The sequence below is a fragment of the Diabrotica virgifera genome, chromosome 5 (genome assembly GCF_917563875.1).
Source record: "Diabrotica virgifera virgifera chromosome 5, PGI_DIABVI_V3a".
NCBI classification, from domain to species: domain Eukaryota; kingdom Metazoa; phylum Arthropoda; class Insecta; order Coleoptera; family Chrysomelidae; genus Diabrotica; species Diabrotica virgifera.
In genome coordinates, this window is record NC_065447.1 from 111,084,570 (window position 1) to 111,099,347 (window position 14,778).

General features: G+C 35.2%; 1 protein-coding gene across 1 annotated transcript; it reads right to left on the reverse strand.

The window, feature by feature from the left end:
• Nucleotides 1–4,451: 4,451 nt before the first annotated feature.
• Nucleotides 4,452–7,832, reverse strand: LOC126885437 (uncharacterized). Its single transcript, XM_050652007.1, has 2 exons — nucleotides 7,684–7,832; nucleotides 4,452–7,554 (listed from the first exon to the last, which is right to left on the reverse strand). The coding sequence occupies exon 2, from the start codon at nucleotides 5,808–5,810 to the stop codon at nucleotides 4,452–4,454; it is 1,359 nt and encodes a 452-aa protein (XP_050507964.1). The 5' UTR covers nucleotides 5,811–7,554; nucleotides 7,684–7,832.
• Nucleotides 7,833–14,778: the final 6,946 nt, after the last annotated feature.

A 14,778-nucleotide genomic window follows, 5' to 3' on the forward strand; every position in this document is an offset into this window, starting at 1 on the left:
GTTTGGGGCTTATTATTCGCTAAAGTGTTGGAATGCTTGTGGGTTTTGATATATGTACCTACTACCACAACTCTCAATACAAACTTTGATCAAACTGATAGTGTGACGACTAGATTTTTATAATTTGAACAAACTGCAGTTGTGACGGCACTTCCTGAGTTTGCTCAAACTGTTTGATCAAATTATTTGATAGTGAAACCACGACTTTAAGGATTTAAGTAACATCAATTTAATTTGCAATAAAAAAGATCATGAAGATTTGACGATGCTTGTAAATACATACACCCGATTTAGATAATTTAAGTGACAGCAATGTTTAGATTGTTTTGTCAAATATACACATGCAACAAAAAATTTAATAAAAATTTGCATAAAAAAATTGAAGTGTTTTAAAGGTTTCAATATGTAAAAACATTGAACCACAGAAACGGTTTTTCTCCACAAAGGAACAAAAATCGTAGCAACATATTAATAAGTGATACGTTTAAAAATCCAAATGTAAATGAAATTTCAGACTTTTTAAAAGGACACTAGACACAACATGCCCTATACTTCACAAAATGCCGAAGAAAATCATAATTATTATATAATATAACATATAATTTCCCCTAAATTACTTTTCCCCATATCCAGTACCTATATTAACTTTTATGTAAATTATCTCTTTTTAATTTTCATGCATTTATAATTTAATTTATAAGATATATTCTAGTACTGCCGTGTTTGTATTGAACAACTGAAATAAATTAAAAGAATATTATAACTATACAATAATTGTTTATATTTTTTATGAGATAAAAAGAAATATTTTATGAGACTAGGTAGAGTCTAGAAAGAAGACTAGTAGAAACGAATAAATAGTGTTTTTTAATCAATACCGTTTTTCAATATACATATTGATTTTCTACCACACTTTTATTTCTATCATAAAAATTGTCAAAGATAAACAAGAAATTAATATTTATCCATCATCCTCAGTCAGCTGACTTGTTTTCTTGAAACGACACTTTGCATACAATATTGGTATTTAAATATCCCGCTCTGTCATTCTTAATCATTTGACCAATACGAACACAGATATCACGTGGGTAGTTCTAACCAATGAAATCTTGGAATTCATAGCGGTATTTAACGCTTCGTAATGGTCTGGTGTGTGACAATGGCCCGTTCGCATTCTAATAATAGATGTCAAGTGCCTTCGATCCACAAATGTGAATTTGTGGAACCAAGGGTTTATAGAAAAATCACTTTGGCATTGTTGATACCATTTCCCTTTAGTTTTAAACTGCTTTGTCCATTCAACTTTAAACTCGTTTACAATTTTTTGTTTAATAAAAGGCAAAAAGTCAAATTTATCTATTTTAATGTCTGCAGGAACATTTAAAGTCTTGCCTATATTTGCCAATTTATCAGCCTCTGTATTCCCCTTTACTCCAGTATGGCCTGGAATCCAAGCTAAGATTATATTAAATCCTGCTTCCATTGACTCAATAATAAGTCTTTTAGTTAGGTTTACAATATGGTTGTTTGTCCCCCAGGTGGTGTTATGTAATTTTTGGATAGCACTTTTAGCATCTGAAAAAATTATTGCTTCTTTAATATTTTTTTCAATACAAACAGATACTGCCTTGTTAATTGCAATAATTTCTGCAGTGCATACCCTAATAGCACAAGGACGTCCAATGGACGTCCATTGGACGTCCTTCACGGACTTTAGGGACGTCCTTTGGACGTCCGTTTTCGTCCGAGGAACGTCCTTTATACGTCCTATTTTGGTCCAAATGTCGCGCTACCGAACGTCCATTGGACGTCCATCTAAGGTCCGAGGGGACGTATATTGGAACTTAATCGGACGCAAATTGGACCTTAATCGGACGTCCTAGGGGACGTAAATTGGACCTTAATCGGACGTAAATTGGACCTTAATCGGACATAAATTGGACCTTAATCGGACGTCCTAGGGGACGTAAATTGGACCTTAATCGGACGTAAATTGGACCTTAATCGGACCTAAATTGGACCTTAATCGGACATAAATTGGACCTTAATAGGACGTAAATTTGACCTTAATCGGACGTAAATTGGACCTTAATCGGACGTAAATTAGACCTTAATCGGACGTAAATTGGACCTTAATCGGACGTAAATTGGACTTTAATCGGACGTAAATGGGACCTTAAGCGGACGTAAATTGTACCTTAATCGGACGTAAATTGGACCTTAATCGGACGTCCTAGGGGACGTGAATTGGACCTTAATCGGACGTCCTAGGGGACGTGAATTGGACCTTAACAGGACGTCCAATTTTGGTCCAAAGGCCAAGTTGTTAAACGTCCAATGGAGGTCCACCTAACGTCGGAGGGGACGTTCGGTGGACGTCATTTGGGCATTCATAGGATGTCCCAGTTTGGTCCAATGTCTTGCTGCTGAACATCCATCTAACGTCCTGGAAGGTCATTCGGTGGACGTCTAGCGACGATATTTAGACCTGTGGAGAATGTATTGTGGGAAATAAAAAATATATTTTTTAAGGAACTTATATTTCATCTTATATCAAATTACAATTATTGGATATTACAGTATTTACATTAAATTACAATACACTTCTCCAAGAAATTAACGCACCACCTTAAATATGGGGTATATTTGATGTCTCGTATTTCCTAAACCTGTTGTCCCATCTAAGTGATGTTTTTATAATATTATAGCCTAGGCTATAGGTTACCTCCTTAAGCTTGTCATGCTGTAATATATGTATATTATATCATATCGCTCTCTATAGTAATGTGATATAATATATATTACAGTATAGCTCCCTGTGCATGACAAGCATAAGGAGGTAACATATTCTAGGGCCTAGGCTAGAATATTATAAAAAAAATCACCTAGATGCAACAACAGGTTTAGGAAATTCGAGACATCAAAAATGCCCAATTTTTAAGGTGGTGCGTAATGGGCTGTATATACAGGGTGTAACAAAAATACAGGTCATAAATTAAATCACATTATTCTGGGACCAAAAATAGTTCAAATGAACCTAACTTACCTTGTACAAATATGCACATAAAAAGTTACAGCCCTTTGAAATTACAAAATAAAAATGGATTTTTTCGATTATATCGAAAACTATTAGCGATTTTTTATTGAAAATGGACATGTGACATGTGGCATTATTATGGCAGGAATATCTTAAAGAAAAATTATGGTGAAATTTGTGCACCCCATAAAAATTTTATGGGGGTTTTGATCCCTTAAATCCTCCCAAACTTTTGTGTATGTTCCAATTCAATTTTATTATTGTGGTACCATTAGTTAAATTCAATATTTTTGTTTCTTAGTATTTTTCAGATAAGGCAGTTTTTATCGAGTTGCGACTTCTTTTTTAATATGTCCACGTAAAAATTTTATGGGGGTTTTGTTCCTTTAAACCCCCCAAATGTTGTATGTTCCAATTAAACTATTACTGAGGTACCATTAGTTAAACAGAGTGTTTTCAAAACTTTTTTGCCTCTTTGTATTTTTTCGATAAGGCACGTTTTATCGAGTCTGGCTTCTTTTTTAATATGGTTCAAAATATACCTAAAAATGTAAAGCATAAATAAGTTTGCATATTATTACCAAGTCTCCATAATCGTACTTAACCATATACAAATATGTGGTGGATTTGACAAATATTCACAATATTTCGATAAAAATTGACTTTTCGAAAAAGCAATAAGAGGCAAAAAAGTTTTTAAAACGTTGTTTAAATGGTAGGTACTACAATAATAATTAAATTGAAACGTGCACAAAAGCACATTGTTTTCGATACATTGGAAAAAATCACTTTTCATTTTGTAACTTCAAATGAGTGATAAAGGCACAGAGACTTAGATCACGAGGTCACATTGAAAGGATGCCAAAAACGAGGACTCCGAAAAGGGTACTAAACTACACTATAGCTTCAAGAAAGAGAAGAGGAAGACCGGAAAATAGATGGAAGCAAGAGGTCGAAAAAGATTTGGAAAGAATGGTGTTACAGGGTCAGAAAAGAAAAATGAATAAGAGGAAGGAATGGAGAAAAATCACATATCAAGCCAGAGAAGATCTCAGTAGGGTAGACTGGGTACGGTTGTAACAATTTTTCTTTAGTGCTTCATAGCACAGCTATTATAGCTGTAAGCAACGATCAAAGTCTTTGATGTGAAGTAATATTCATTTGTCTTTAAATTAATGTCAAAACCTATAGCTCAAGTAAAATAGTACGGAGGGAATATGTCATTTAAATAAGTGTGTGCGATTGTTACAACCGACCCCATACCAGGGGCGGTTGTAACACGAATAGGGGACAGTTGTAACAATCAAAAATAATACATAAATCACACATATAAAATCAGTTTTATTATTTTTAATCATATTTATTAATCAAAAATACCAAACAAGATCAAAATCAAATTTATTAATAAAAAATATCAAACAGAATCTGAGTTTAAACAAATTATTTTAATCAGACTCATCACAGTTGTGGCATATATAATATCTACTTCCATCAGTATACAGGCCACGTGAGACCATTGTTTGCAGCTACCTTGGCACTGAATCCAACTGTCTCCAGATCGACTCACTGAATAGATCTCTAAGCAAATAAGACAATAATATTCTTCTTCTGATGGTGTATTAATCTTCATTTTCTTCGCTTTTCCTTTCCCTTTGTTTTTGATTACCTTTCCAGTAGATGATTCGAGTACTTTTTTCTTTGTTCGTCTATTTTTCAACCGTTTTTGTCGCTCTTCATACTCCTTTCTAGCAGCTTCCTTTTCTGGAGTATCTGTGTAGATAGCAGACTTTTTGGTTTTTCGACCTCTGTTTCCTAGTTTTCTAGGTGGAGCTTTAGGGTAAGGCCGTAAAGTCTCAGGCGAGAAGACAGACTGCTTGCTTGTAGACGGTTCTGATGGCTGACACAAAACAGCATCACGAGGAGAGATGTCTGATTCCAGATTCACTGTACCAGCTTGCCATTCTTGGCTAGGTTCTAGAGATGTTTGCCTAGGCGGTGTTATTGTTGCTTCGAGCTCGGATATTTCAATTAGTGTGAGCATTTGATGGTCAATGGATGTTTCCTTTTTAGGATCACTGTTAGTAAATTCTTTAGTTGAAGCTCTAGTTTCGGGCTCAGTGGGGCTTACTGCGCTGGATGAAGGTGAATCCTCCTTCAGTAACGAAGGTGATAGTGATTCGTCATCAGGTGCAAGTCTAATGCTATGTTGATTAGAAATGCCCACCTCTTCAGTAGCATTTGGATTAGGCCTGTCTGTCGCGAACGATGGCGCAGAATCAATTACTTGAAACAAATCGCGGTTGAATGGGAAGATCCCTCTCTTTCGAAATCCGGCCTGGATATTCACCTGAGTGAAAACAAGTGGCATTGCGATAGTTACAATACCCGGTATGTCGTAAATAGTCATGACTTTTCCTGGGTGATTTCGCATCCAGGTATCACAGGCAGTATTAATGGCTTTTTTGAAAGGCCCATAAACGGATCTATCTAAGGGCTGTAGCTTGTGAGAGCAGTGGGGCGGAAATGACAGTAATACTATCCCATTATCTTTGCAAAAATCTAAGGAGTTGATATGTATATGGGGCGAATGATTGTCTAGCACTAATAATATCTTATGCGACAAAGAGGCATTCGTATGTTTTTGAAAATGTTTAAGAAATATAATGAATGACTTTTCTTGCATCCACCCTGATGGATTACCGGCACCGATTGATCCCACTGGTCCGTCTCTAATGAAATGCTCTTGATATCTAATTCGAGGAAACACGAACATAGGTGGAATGGCGTTGCCTAATGCGTTAGCTGTAAATGCTAGTGTGACCAAAGAGCCTCGTTCAGCAGAAGTAATTGCGCCCACCTGCCTTGTGCCACGTCTTGCAACAACCCTGTCAGGCTTATGTACTGTAGTAACGCCGGTTTACAATTAAAATTACTGTTACAACCGTCCCCATGAAAATCGTTACAACCGTCCCCACCCCCCCATTTTGATAATAATACTGTCGCAAGCACGAAGTAGCATAACCTATACAAAAACATATATGCTTATTATAATCTCTAAACTGCGACGATTATATAAGCATATTTTGAAATACGTGACAATATTAATATTTAAGTTATAATAGAAAGAAATTCCTCAAAAATACTTACTTTTCGTTGACAAAACACAATAGGTCTCACTGTAAGTGTAATTACCGCGCGAAAGGTGATGCAGCACTGACAATCGTGTCGGGACACGTTGTCTGCGTATTCCTTCCCTTGTGCCCCTCGCCTACCATACACAGTTTCGATAATATTCGAGTTGTTACAACCGTACCCTGTTACAACCGTACCCAGGCTCCCCTACATAAAGAAACGTGAAAATGAAGAAAAAACAAACTTTTCAAGCCATGGGCCTCTAAGGCCCTTGGTGCTATTAATATATAACTTCAAAGGGCTGTAACTTTTCTTTTGTGCACATTTGTACTAAGGTAAGTTAGGTCCAATCAAACTATTTTTGGTCCCAGGATATGTGATTAAATTTATGACCTGTATTTTTGTTACACCCTGTATATATATAAAGGTTATATTTGGTTCTTGGGACATCAAAGTATATTTTTTAGACATTCCCTGGATATAGTCACTGATGTGACATACCTCCGATTTGTTTTTTCATGAGTTTTGTAAGAGAGACTAAAAACTTTTTTATGGTTACCTCCTGTTTTCATATATTTTTTGACATGTTTTGTAGTAAATTCAACTATCTATTTACTACAAGACATGTCAAAATTTACATGTGAAAGCAGGAGATGATCCTAAAAATGGTTTTTCGTCTCCTACAAAATTCATGAAAAATCAGATAGGAGAATTTGTACATTACAATTCTCTGATGTTTGGGAAAAAGGGCTTAAGTCAGAAATGCACATCGATAATGTTTTGATGATTTCTGGACCAGAAAAATCGGCTCTTTTTATTGGTACATACAGTTTACGTCTACAACAGTTTTTTGCTGGTCCAGAAATCATCAAAACATTAGCAATGTGCAATTCTGACTTACGCCCTTTTTGCCAAACATAAAAAAAGCAATCTGGTCATAACTGACCAATGAGCAATTTTAATTTAACCTAAATTACTAATGTTTCTTAAAATGAAGAGCTTACCCGATAGCGTCTCTTATCTAATCTAACAAGATCATGCACTATTCTAACATACACAGCCACATCACGCACTATGCTCTGCTTTTCACTATCACCTATCACTCAAACTAGTTCAAAAGGCTTTGTCCTCTTCAATCTTCTAGTTTGCCCAGTAGTATCGAGGAGGATTTCCTCAATATTCTTGTACTTATTTAAGTTGTTTGTCGGGATTCCTGCTATCTTCTTGATGATTATATCCAGGTTCCATTCCTAGGTATTAATATTTGTTTATAAAGTAATAACTTATTATGCATGGACAATGTTGTTTCTTCCAATTAGCCAATACACTTTTTATATCTTTATTTTGGTTATATCTGGTTTTTTGTAGACCACTTTCAGCTGATTCTAAAAAAAATTAAAATGAACGGTAATTTTTCTATTCTTTACAATTAAAAATCAAAATATTTACAGGTAATACATGCATAAATGATTCGTTTCATAAAGAAAATTGAAAACGGATTTTATAATACTTACATAATTGTTTAAGAGATCCAGCCATAGCCAAAACTAGCATACTAAACAGTACAGTTGAGTATAGCAAAAAAAGCCACTAATTTCCATTTTTCACCCCCTTATCGATGCATTTTTTTCCAATCAAAATTTTTACTAAATTTTTAGGTTATCTTATGATGAAAATGAAATAATTGATGACTTGATGACCAATGACCACGCGACGCTACATAGATACTCGCGCGGCAAATTTGAAAATGAACGCAAATTGAATAGTAAATGGCCTCTCTTTAGAGTATGGAAAATTTTACCCCTCCAGGAGGACATTGTACTCTTTTCATAGAATATCTTGTGGTAACTTTCCAGCCATAATTTAATCAGATGTTCACGGAATAGAACTTTGATAGTAGAATTCCTGGAATGTTTTGTTGTTAGGGGAAACTTTTATTTTATTTATTCTTGAATATTTCCTGTTGTTAAACATTGTAACCAATAATTTACAAATAAGATTTTCATTACATTACATGAAATCAAAACATGTTTTGGATATTAAACTATATAGTTTTATAATTGTAATAATTTAATATACAATTTTGAATTAAGATTTAATCTTTCGATCTAATCGATTTAAACTACAGTAAAACTTGTGTTACCGGCCCCCTGCCAACACCGGCCACCTGTACTAACGGCCAGTTTAAAAATTCCCCACACTAATTACAGTAAAACCTGTCAGTAACGGCCGCTAAAAATGAAAAAGCTATTGGCCGATATAGAAAGGTGACCGGTATTGCCAGTTTTTGTAGTCTAGATATAATTGGTTTGGGGAATTTTTAAACTGGCCGTTAGTACAGGTGGCCAGTAACACAGGTTGTACTGTATATCTAGGCTACAAAAACTGGCAATAACGACCACTTTTCTATATCGGCCAATAGTTCTTTCATTTTAGTGGCCGTTAGTGACAGGTTTGACTGTATTTCATTAACGTAAAGTTAACGCAAGTTAATATTTTATTGAATTATTTTGCTATTTGATCTCGTAATTGGTATAATGTGTCCAATATAAGCGTTCATAAAACGTCCGTATTTCGTCCAGTATGGACGTCCAAAGTCGGACGTCCAAAGGACGTCCATATTTATTCCGTCCGAAGGACGTCCATATTTATTCCTTCCGAAGGACGTCCAACATGGGACGTCCGTTTATAGTCCATGGACGTTAGGACCAAAAATGGACCTATTTTGGACGTCCAAATGACGTCGTGTGCTATTAGGGAATTGTCCGTATTTCGTCCAGTATATATACGTCCATATTTGTTCCATCCGAAGGACGTCCAACGTCGGACGTCCATTTTTATTCCGTCCGAAGAATGTCCAACGTCGGACGTCCAAAGGACGTCCATATTTATTCCTTCCGAAGGACGTCCAACGTCGGACGTCCATATTTATTCCTTCCGAAGGACGTCCAACGTCGGACGTCCAAAGGACGTCCATTTTTATTCCGTCCGAAGGACGTCCAACGTCGGACGTCCATATTTATTCCTTCCGAAGGACGTCCCACGTCGGACGTCCAAAGGACGTCCATTTTTATTCCGTCCGAAGGACGTCCAACGTCGGACGTCCAAAGGACGTCCATATTTATTCCTTCCGAAGGACGTCCAACGTCGGACGTCCAAAGGACGTCCATTTTTATTCCGTCCGAAGGACGTCCAACGTCGGACGTCCAAAGGACGTCCATATTTATTCCTTCCGAAGGACGTCCAACATGGGACGTCCAAAGGACGTCCATTTATAGTCCATGGACGTTAGGACCAAAAATGGACCTATTTTGGACGTCCATTGGACGTCGTGTGCTATTAGGGTATTTGAGTGTGCTCATGTAATCTGGATGCATAGTTATAATTGATTGAAGGTATGTGTACCCCAAAACCTACTGTCCTCGACTCGGGATCTAAAGAACCATCTGTAAATACCCATGTATAATTTCCATATGAAGCTGAAAATTCATTAAGAAATTCCTGATGAGTATAGATTTCCATTTTTTTGTGGGTTGAGAAAATTGTCTGAAATGTTCCCGTAAGATAATTCAGTTCGATCTGAAAGCAGGATTTAATATTCTCTTTATATAGATTAATGAGGTATTTGTCAAAATTATTTTTGATTTCAATCAAATATGGTGGCTCTTGTGATTTCCAAAATCCTATTTTATAATTTACTTTGGTTCCCAACTCTGACAGGATTTCGTTCAGTGGATTTTTCAGATCAGCTAGGATTTTCAGATAGAACTTAGCGCACAGTATTTTCCTTCTTGCATCTAATGAAATTTCTCCACTTTCTGCTAACAAAGCATTAGTGGGGGTAGATCTCATACAGCCCGTGATGATTCGTAAAGCTTTAAACTGAATTTTATCTAATATTAAGGGTCGATTTCTCATACCTGCGTTAATCTATGGTTCAGTTGAACCAGGTTCACCCGTGATCTGTGGTTTTGTTTGAAATGCATTTCTCATTGCCCGTTCATGTCAGCGCTCGTTCTACAGTTTTCGAGAAATGCCAATAGATGGCAAAAGGTAAAAAACTGTCGCCATTTTGAACTACCATTTTTATGCTGTTTTTGAATAAAGTTAAATTTAAGTATTTATGGTCAAATAGTCATTTTAATAATTATAAATAAATATTATAAAAACAAAAATAATGTTATCGTTTATCGTTGGGCTTAATATAATAAAATAGGATATATTTATATTATGACAGCGGTTCGTGTTAATACAACGCATGCGTAGTCCATGGAATCATCTGAACTTAGTTCTGAAATCTTTAAACGGCCGAATTCCACCGTTCAAGGATCGTTCAAGTTTAAACTGCCATCGGTTGATCGTGAATTGAGAAAGACGATTTTGACTTTAAACTGACGTTTACTAGAAGTTCAGGTTAAACTGGAGTTGAACTCGATATGAGAAATTGGCCCTTAGAGTGGGGACTTACTACAGGGTTTTAATATTGCACATGAATAATCCAAATGGGGTCTTACGATTCCTTTATAAATTAATGAGACTGTATGGGGGTTTGCTCCCCACCAGGTTCCACATATTGCCCTCATTATATTCAAACCTTTTTGAGCTTGTGTTTCGATACGTTTAATATTTTCAATCCAGTTAAGTCGATTATTGAATATTGTCCCTAAATATTTAATTGATTCTCTAATAGGAATTATCTCTCCCTCTATTTTTAACGGAATATTATTGGTGATGTTTTTCTTTTTGTTAAAGATTACTGCAGAGGATTTACCATGGGACAAGGGTAGTTTATTTTCTGTTAACCATTGAGTTATGTGAGTAAGACATATATTAGTTAATCTTATAAGTTAGTTATGAGGGTTAAATCATCTGCATATTGAATTAGCCTGAAATTAGATGGAATAATGTCATGTAGCGCTTTGGTATATATGTTGAATAGTAGTGGGCTCAGGGGCGATCCCTGAGCCAGCCCTTTATCAGTGATGTTGGGTCCAATTATTTGGTATTCCCTATCTCGGATATAAATATTTCTGTTATTTAAGAATTCAAAAATTAGGTTATTATATGTATATGGTATTTTTAAATCCGCCATTTTTCTATATAAAAGGTAGATATCTATATTATCATAAGCAGCTTTTAGATCAAGGAAGACCGTTAAAACCGCTTTTCTCTCAGTAAAAGCATTAAGTACTATGTGGGAAAGCGCTACATGCGCATTACTACATCCACTTTCTTTGCGAAAGCCCAGTGATAGCTGGGCAAAATACTATTATGCTCTACGAACCATTCTATTCTATTTTTAATTATGTTTTCTAGAATTTTACCTACACATGACGTTAAGGCGATTGGTCGGTAACTTTCTGGACTGTTTGGACATTTAGTAGGTTTTAGGAAAGGTAATATTAGTGTTTGTTTCCACTGCCATGGTATCTTACTTGTTTTTAATATATTATTGAAAATTTTTATCAAATGGGATTCTGCTATTGTGGGTATGTTTTTTAACATCGAATAAGATACCTTATCCATACCAGTGGCCTTATCTTTTTTTGAGTATATTATATTAGTGTACTCAGTGTAGGTTATTTCCTCAACAGTTTCATTGCTAGGGCTCAGAAGTTTAAACCAGGGATCTACATTGCATGAAGTTAAATTATTTAGAATTTTTATCGAGGTTTCGTTATTGGGAAAAGTTACATGGCTATTAGAAAAATGAGTTTTAAATTTTTTAATTGTGTTCCAAATTTTTTTAACTGGAGTTTCCCTCGTAAGTGATCCACAAAATCGTCTAAAACTAGATTTTTTTTTTAATTTGTAATTGTTTTTTAACGAAAGCTTTAATTATATTACAGTTTATGTAATTTTCCACGGTTTGGTTATCTACATAGGTTTTGATTGCTTTTCGTCTATTTTTTATTAACTCATCGCATTCGTAGTCCCACCATGGGGCCCCCTTAGTTTTATCTCTAACTGTTATGTAAGGGATATTATCTTCTGCACTAGAATTGACAATATTATGCCATTCACTATAATCCACGTCATGTCGATCAGACAGCTTAGTTTCTATAGTGCCCATGTATTTTGGCCAATTTGCTTTTTTGAAATTTCTTCTGGTACCTAATATGCTGCCTCCATTTGAGGATTGTGTTTGGATAATTTCACATATAGTTGGGAAATGGTCACTTTGTCCACTATCTGGGTGTACCCACCAATGACACTTAGATGCTAAATCTTGAGTTACTATGGTAAGATCAACTGCTGATGGATTCTGCCCTGGTTGTACCATTCTGGTGGAGGTACCATCATTCATTATAACTAATTGTTCTTCATCAACGAATTCCATTATTATTTTCCCATTATGGTTGTTACCAGCACATCCCCATACCTGATCATGTGCATTTAAGTCTCCCATGATTATATAAGGTTTGCGAAAATCTTTTTTAATATTATTCCATGTTGATTGTTTTATTTGCTGACCTGAAGGGTTGTAGATATTAATTATATTTAGGTCAAATTTTGGTAAGTTTATACCTATCACCTGCATATTTGATGTTCTGTCAGAGTTGCTCACTCGTATACTAGTGTGTTCAAAACTATCTTTAATTAGGATCATAATGCCACCATATCCTTTTGTCTTTTCATTCATATTCATTAAACTTCTTCTTCTTGTAGTTTCATGGCCTCCACCTTTCATTAAACTTTAAACAAAGGGGTGATGTGATCATAGACATAATAAACATAGACAAAGCGTCGTGAGGGCAGTCGATCGGTGGTCTCCCTATCTCTTTTTACTAAGCGATCCCGCGCATGTCATAGACAAAGATGGCTAGACCACTGTGTAACGATTAGTTATTACCATCGTTACTAAAATATTTATTCCAATAGGAACTAGGTATGCAACCAACTTTACAAACAATTGTATTGAAAGTTGCAGTTGATCGACGACAAAATTGGTAACTTTTGGGGAATTCGGAACCTAGAAGTTGGTTTGTGTGTCGATACGGCTTACGGCTGACGTGATTGTCATTGCAGAAGGGGCTATTCGTCACTTCAATCTCGGCTGTCGTTGAAAGCAGACCCATCACACCAGTGGCCATTACAGAGAATATAAAATTTTAGTTGAAATGTTTGAATAGAATATAAGTTTACGTGAGAAGAAGTTGTTTTGTTCTTGGTTGTTAAGTGTTTTGAAAAGAAGAGGTTTTTTTTGTTTTCCAACACCTTTTTGAAGAGTAATGGGTATGTATTAAAAAAATTATGTTTTTCCTTAAATAAAAAAATAACCCTGTTATTCATTTCAAATATCTTATATATATTATCTTCAAATGAATTGTTATTCTTCAATCATCAGATTTGCAATACTTCAATACCATCGCACTTATTTTTTTCTACAGAGAAAAGAATTCTTTCTAACTATATACTTCCAGTTCAAAATCAGTTTGGAATCAATGACCATTCTTATTCTCTCATTTATATAACTCCTTAAAGTAATCTTGATTACCAGATTCATATTTACTTGTTCAAATACTTCCTTATATTCGTTTAAAAAGGCTCTTTCCAGTCAAGGATAATCAAGGTCAATGACATTTCAAGCAAGTACATCAAACTTCATTTTTTCTTAGATTTTTTTCTCTGTCAAGTTCTGATAAGGTGGTACACCTTTTTGCAGAGGCTCTGTTTCTTGTGTGGTCAAGGCAATCAGCTGATCAAGGTTTGTTTTTTTAGCCACTGGTGGAGATCAAGATTAAGTCAATCTTTTTGGATATGGAATAGACGATCATTTTGGGTTATTTGACATTGGATGGATTTTATTTTTTTTGTTTTTTGGAGATATACAGTTTTCCCGGTGCTAGGAAGTACCTCCTTGTCGCACCACATCGTCGTACCTTCTGGTTGGTGAGAAGTACTCCCCCTAAGGTAGAGGAAACCCGGAAGATACCTTACTTGGCTCTCCCGCATCAACTTAACCGGAGTTTGGAGAAGCCACAGGCCTACTGTTTGTAGAAACGACAGGTTTTATTATTAAAATTTACATTTTCAATTCTTTTACATAACATATTTCAACTTTAACATTTTTAATAACATATATCCTCATAATAATCATATAAATTCATTTTTCTAAAATCAATTAAAGTAATCATAATCAATATTTTTCTTTTCCACAACTTTTATATGTCATTTTCATTATTGTATTTGTATTTTATTTTATTTAAAATAGTCCGGAGACCATAACCTATCTGGTAAGATACTGTGCACACTATCTCGGTTATTATCACAATATATCAGTATAGGGCTTTTCATCGATTGTCATTTGTTTCGAGCTTCTGTCATGTTGTATAATCTGTGTATAATATTAATATACACGGTTTATTCAGCACATGACAGGAGCTCGAAACAAATTACTGTGAATGAAAAGTCCTATTGTCCGGTGTGTCATTCCGATCAGATGTGGGATTGTCAACCAATATTGTAATCCTCCTTAATAATAAGTTTTGTACACACATATTTAGATCCATTAACTGTCTTGGTATAATAAATTCAATATATTTGCTTTTCTCTACTGTAATATCTGTGTAATATACAGGAGCGTACTAGCCTAGTACGTCAGGTGG

Coding starts and splice junctions, on each gene's coding strand:
- LOC126885437 (XM_050652007.1), bottom strand. CDS start 5,810: ATGTTCGTGTTTCCTCGAATTAGATATCAAGAGCATTTCATTAGAGAC.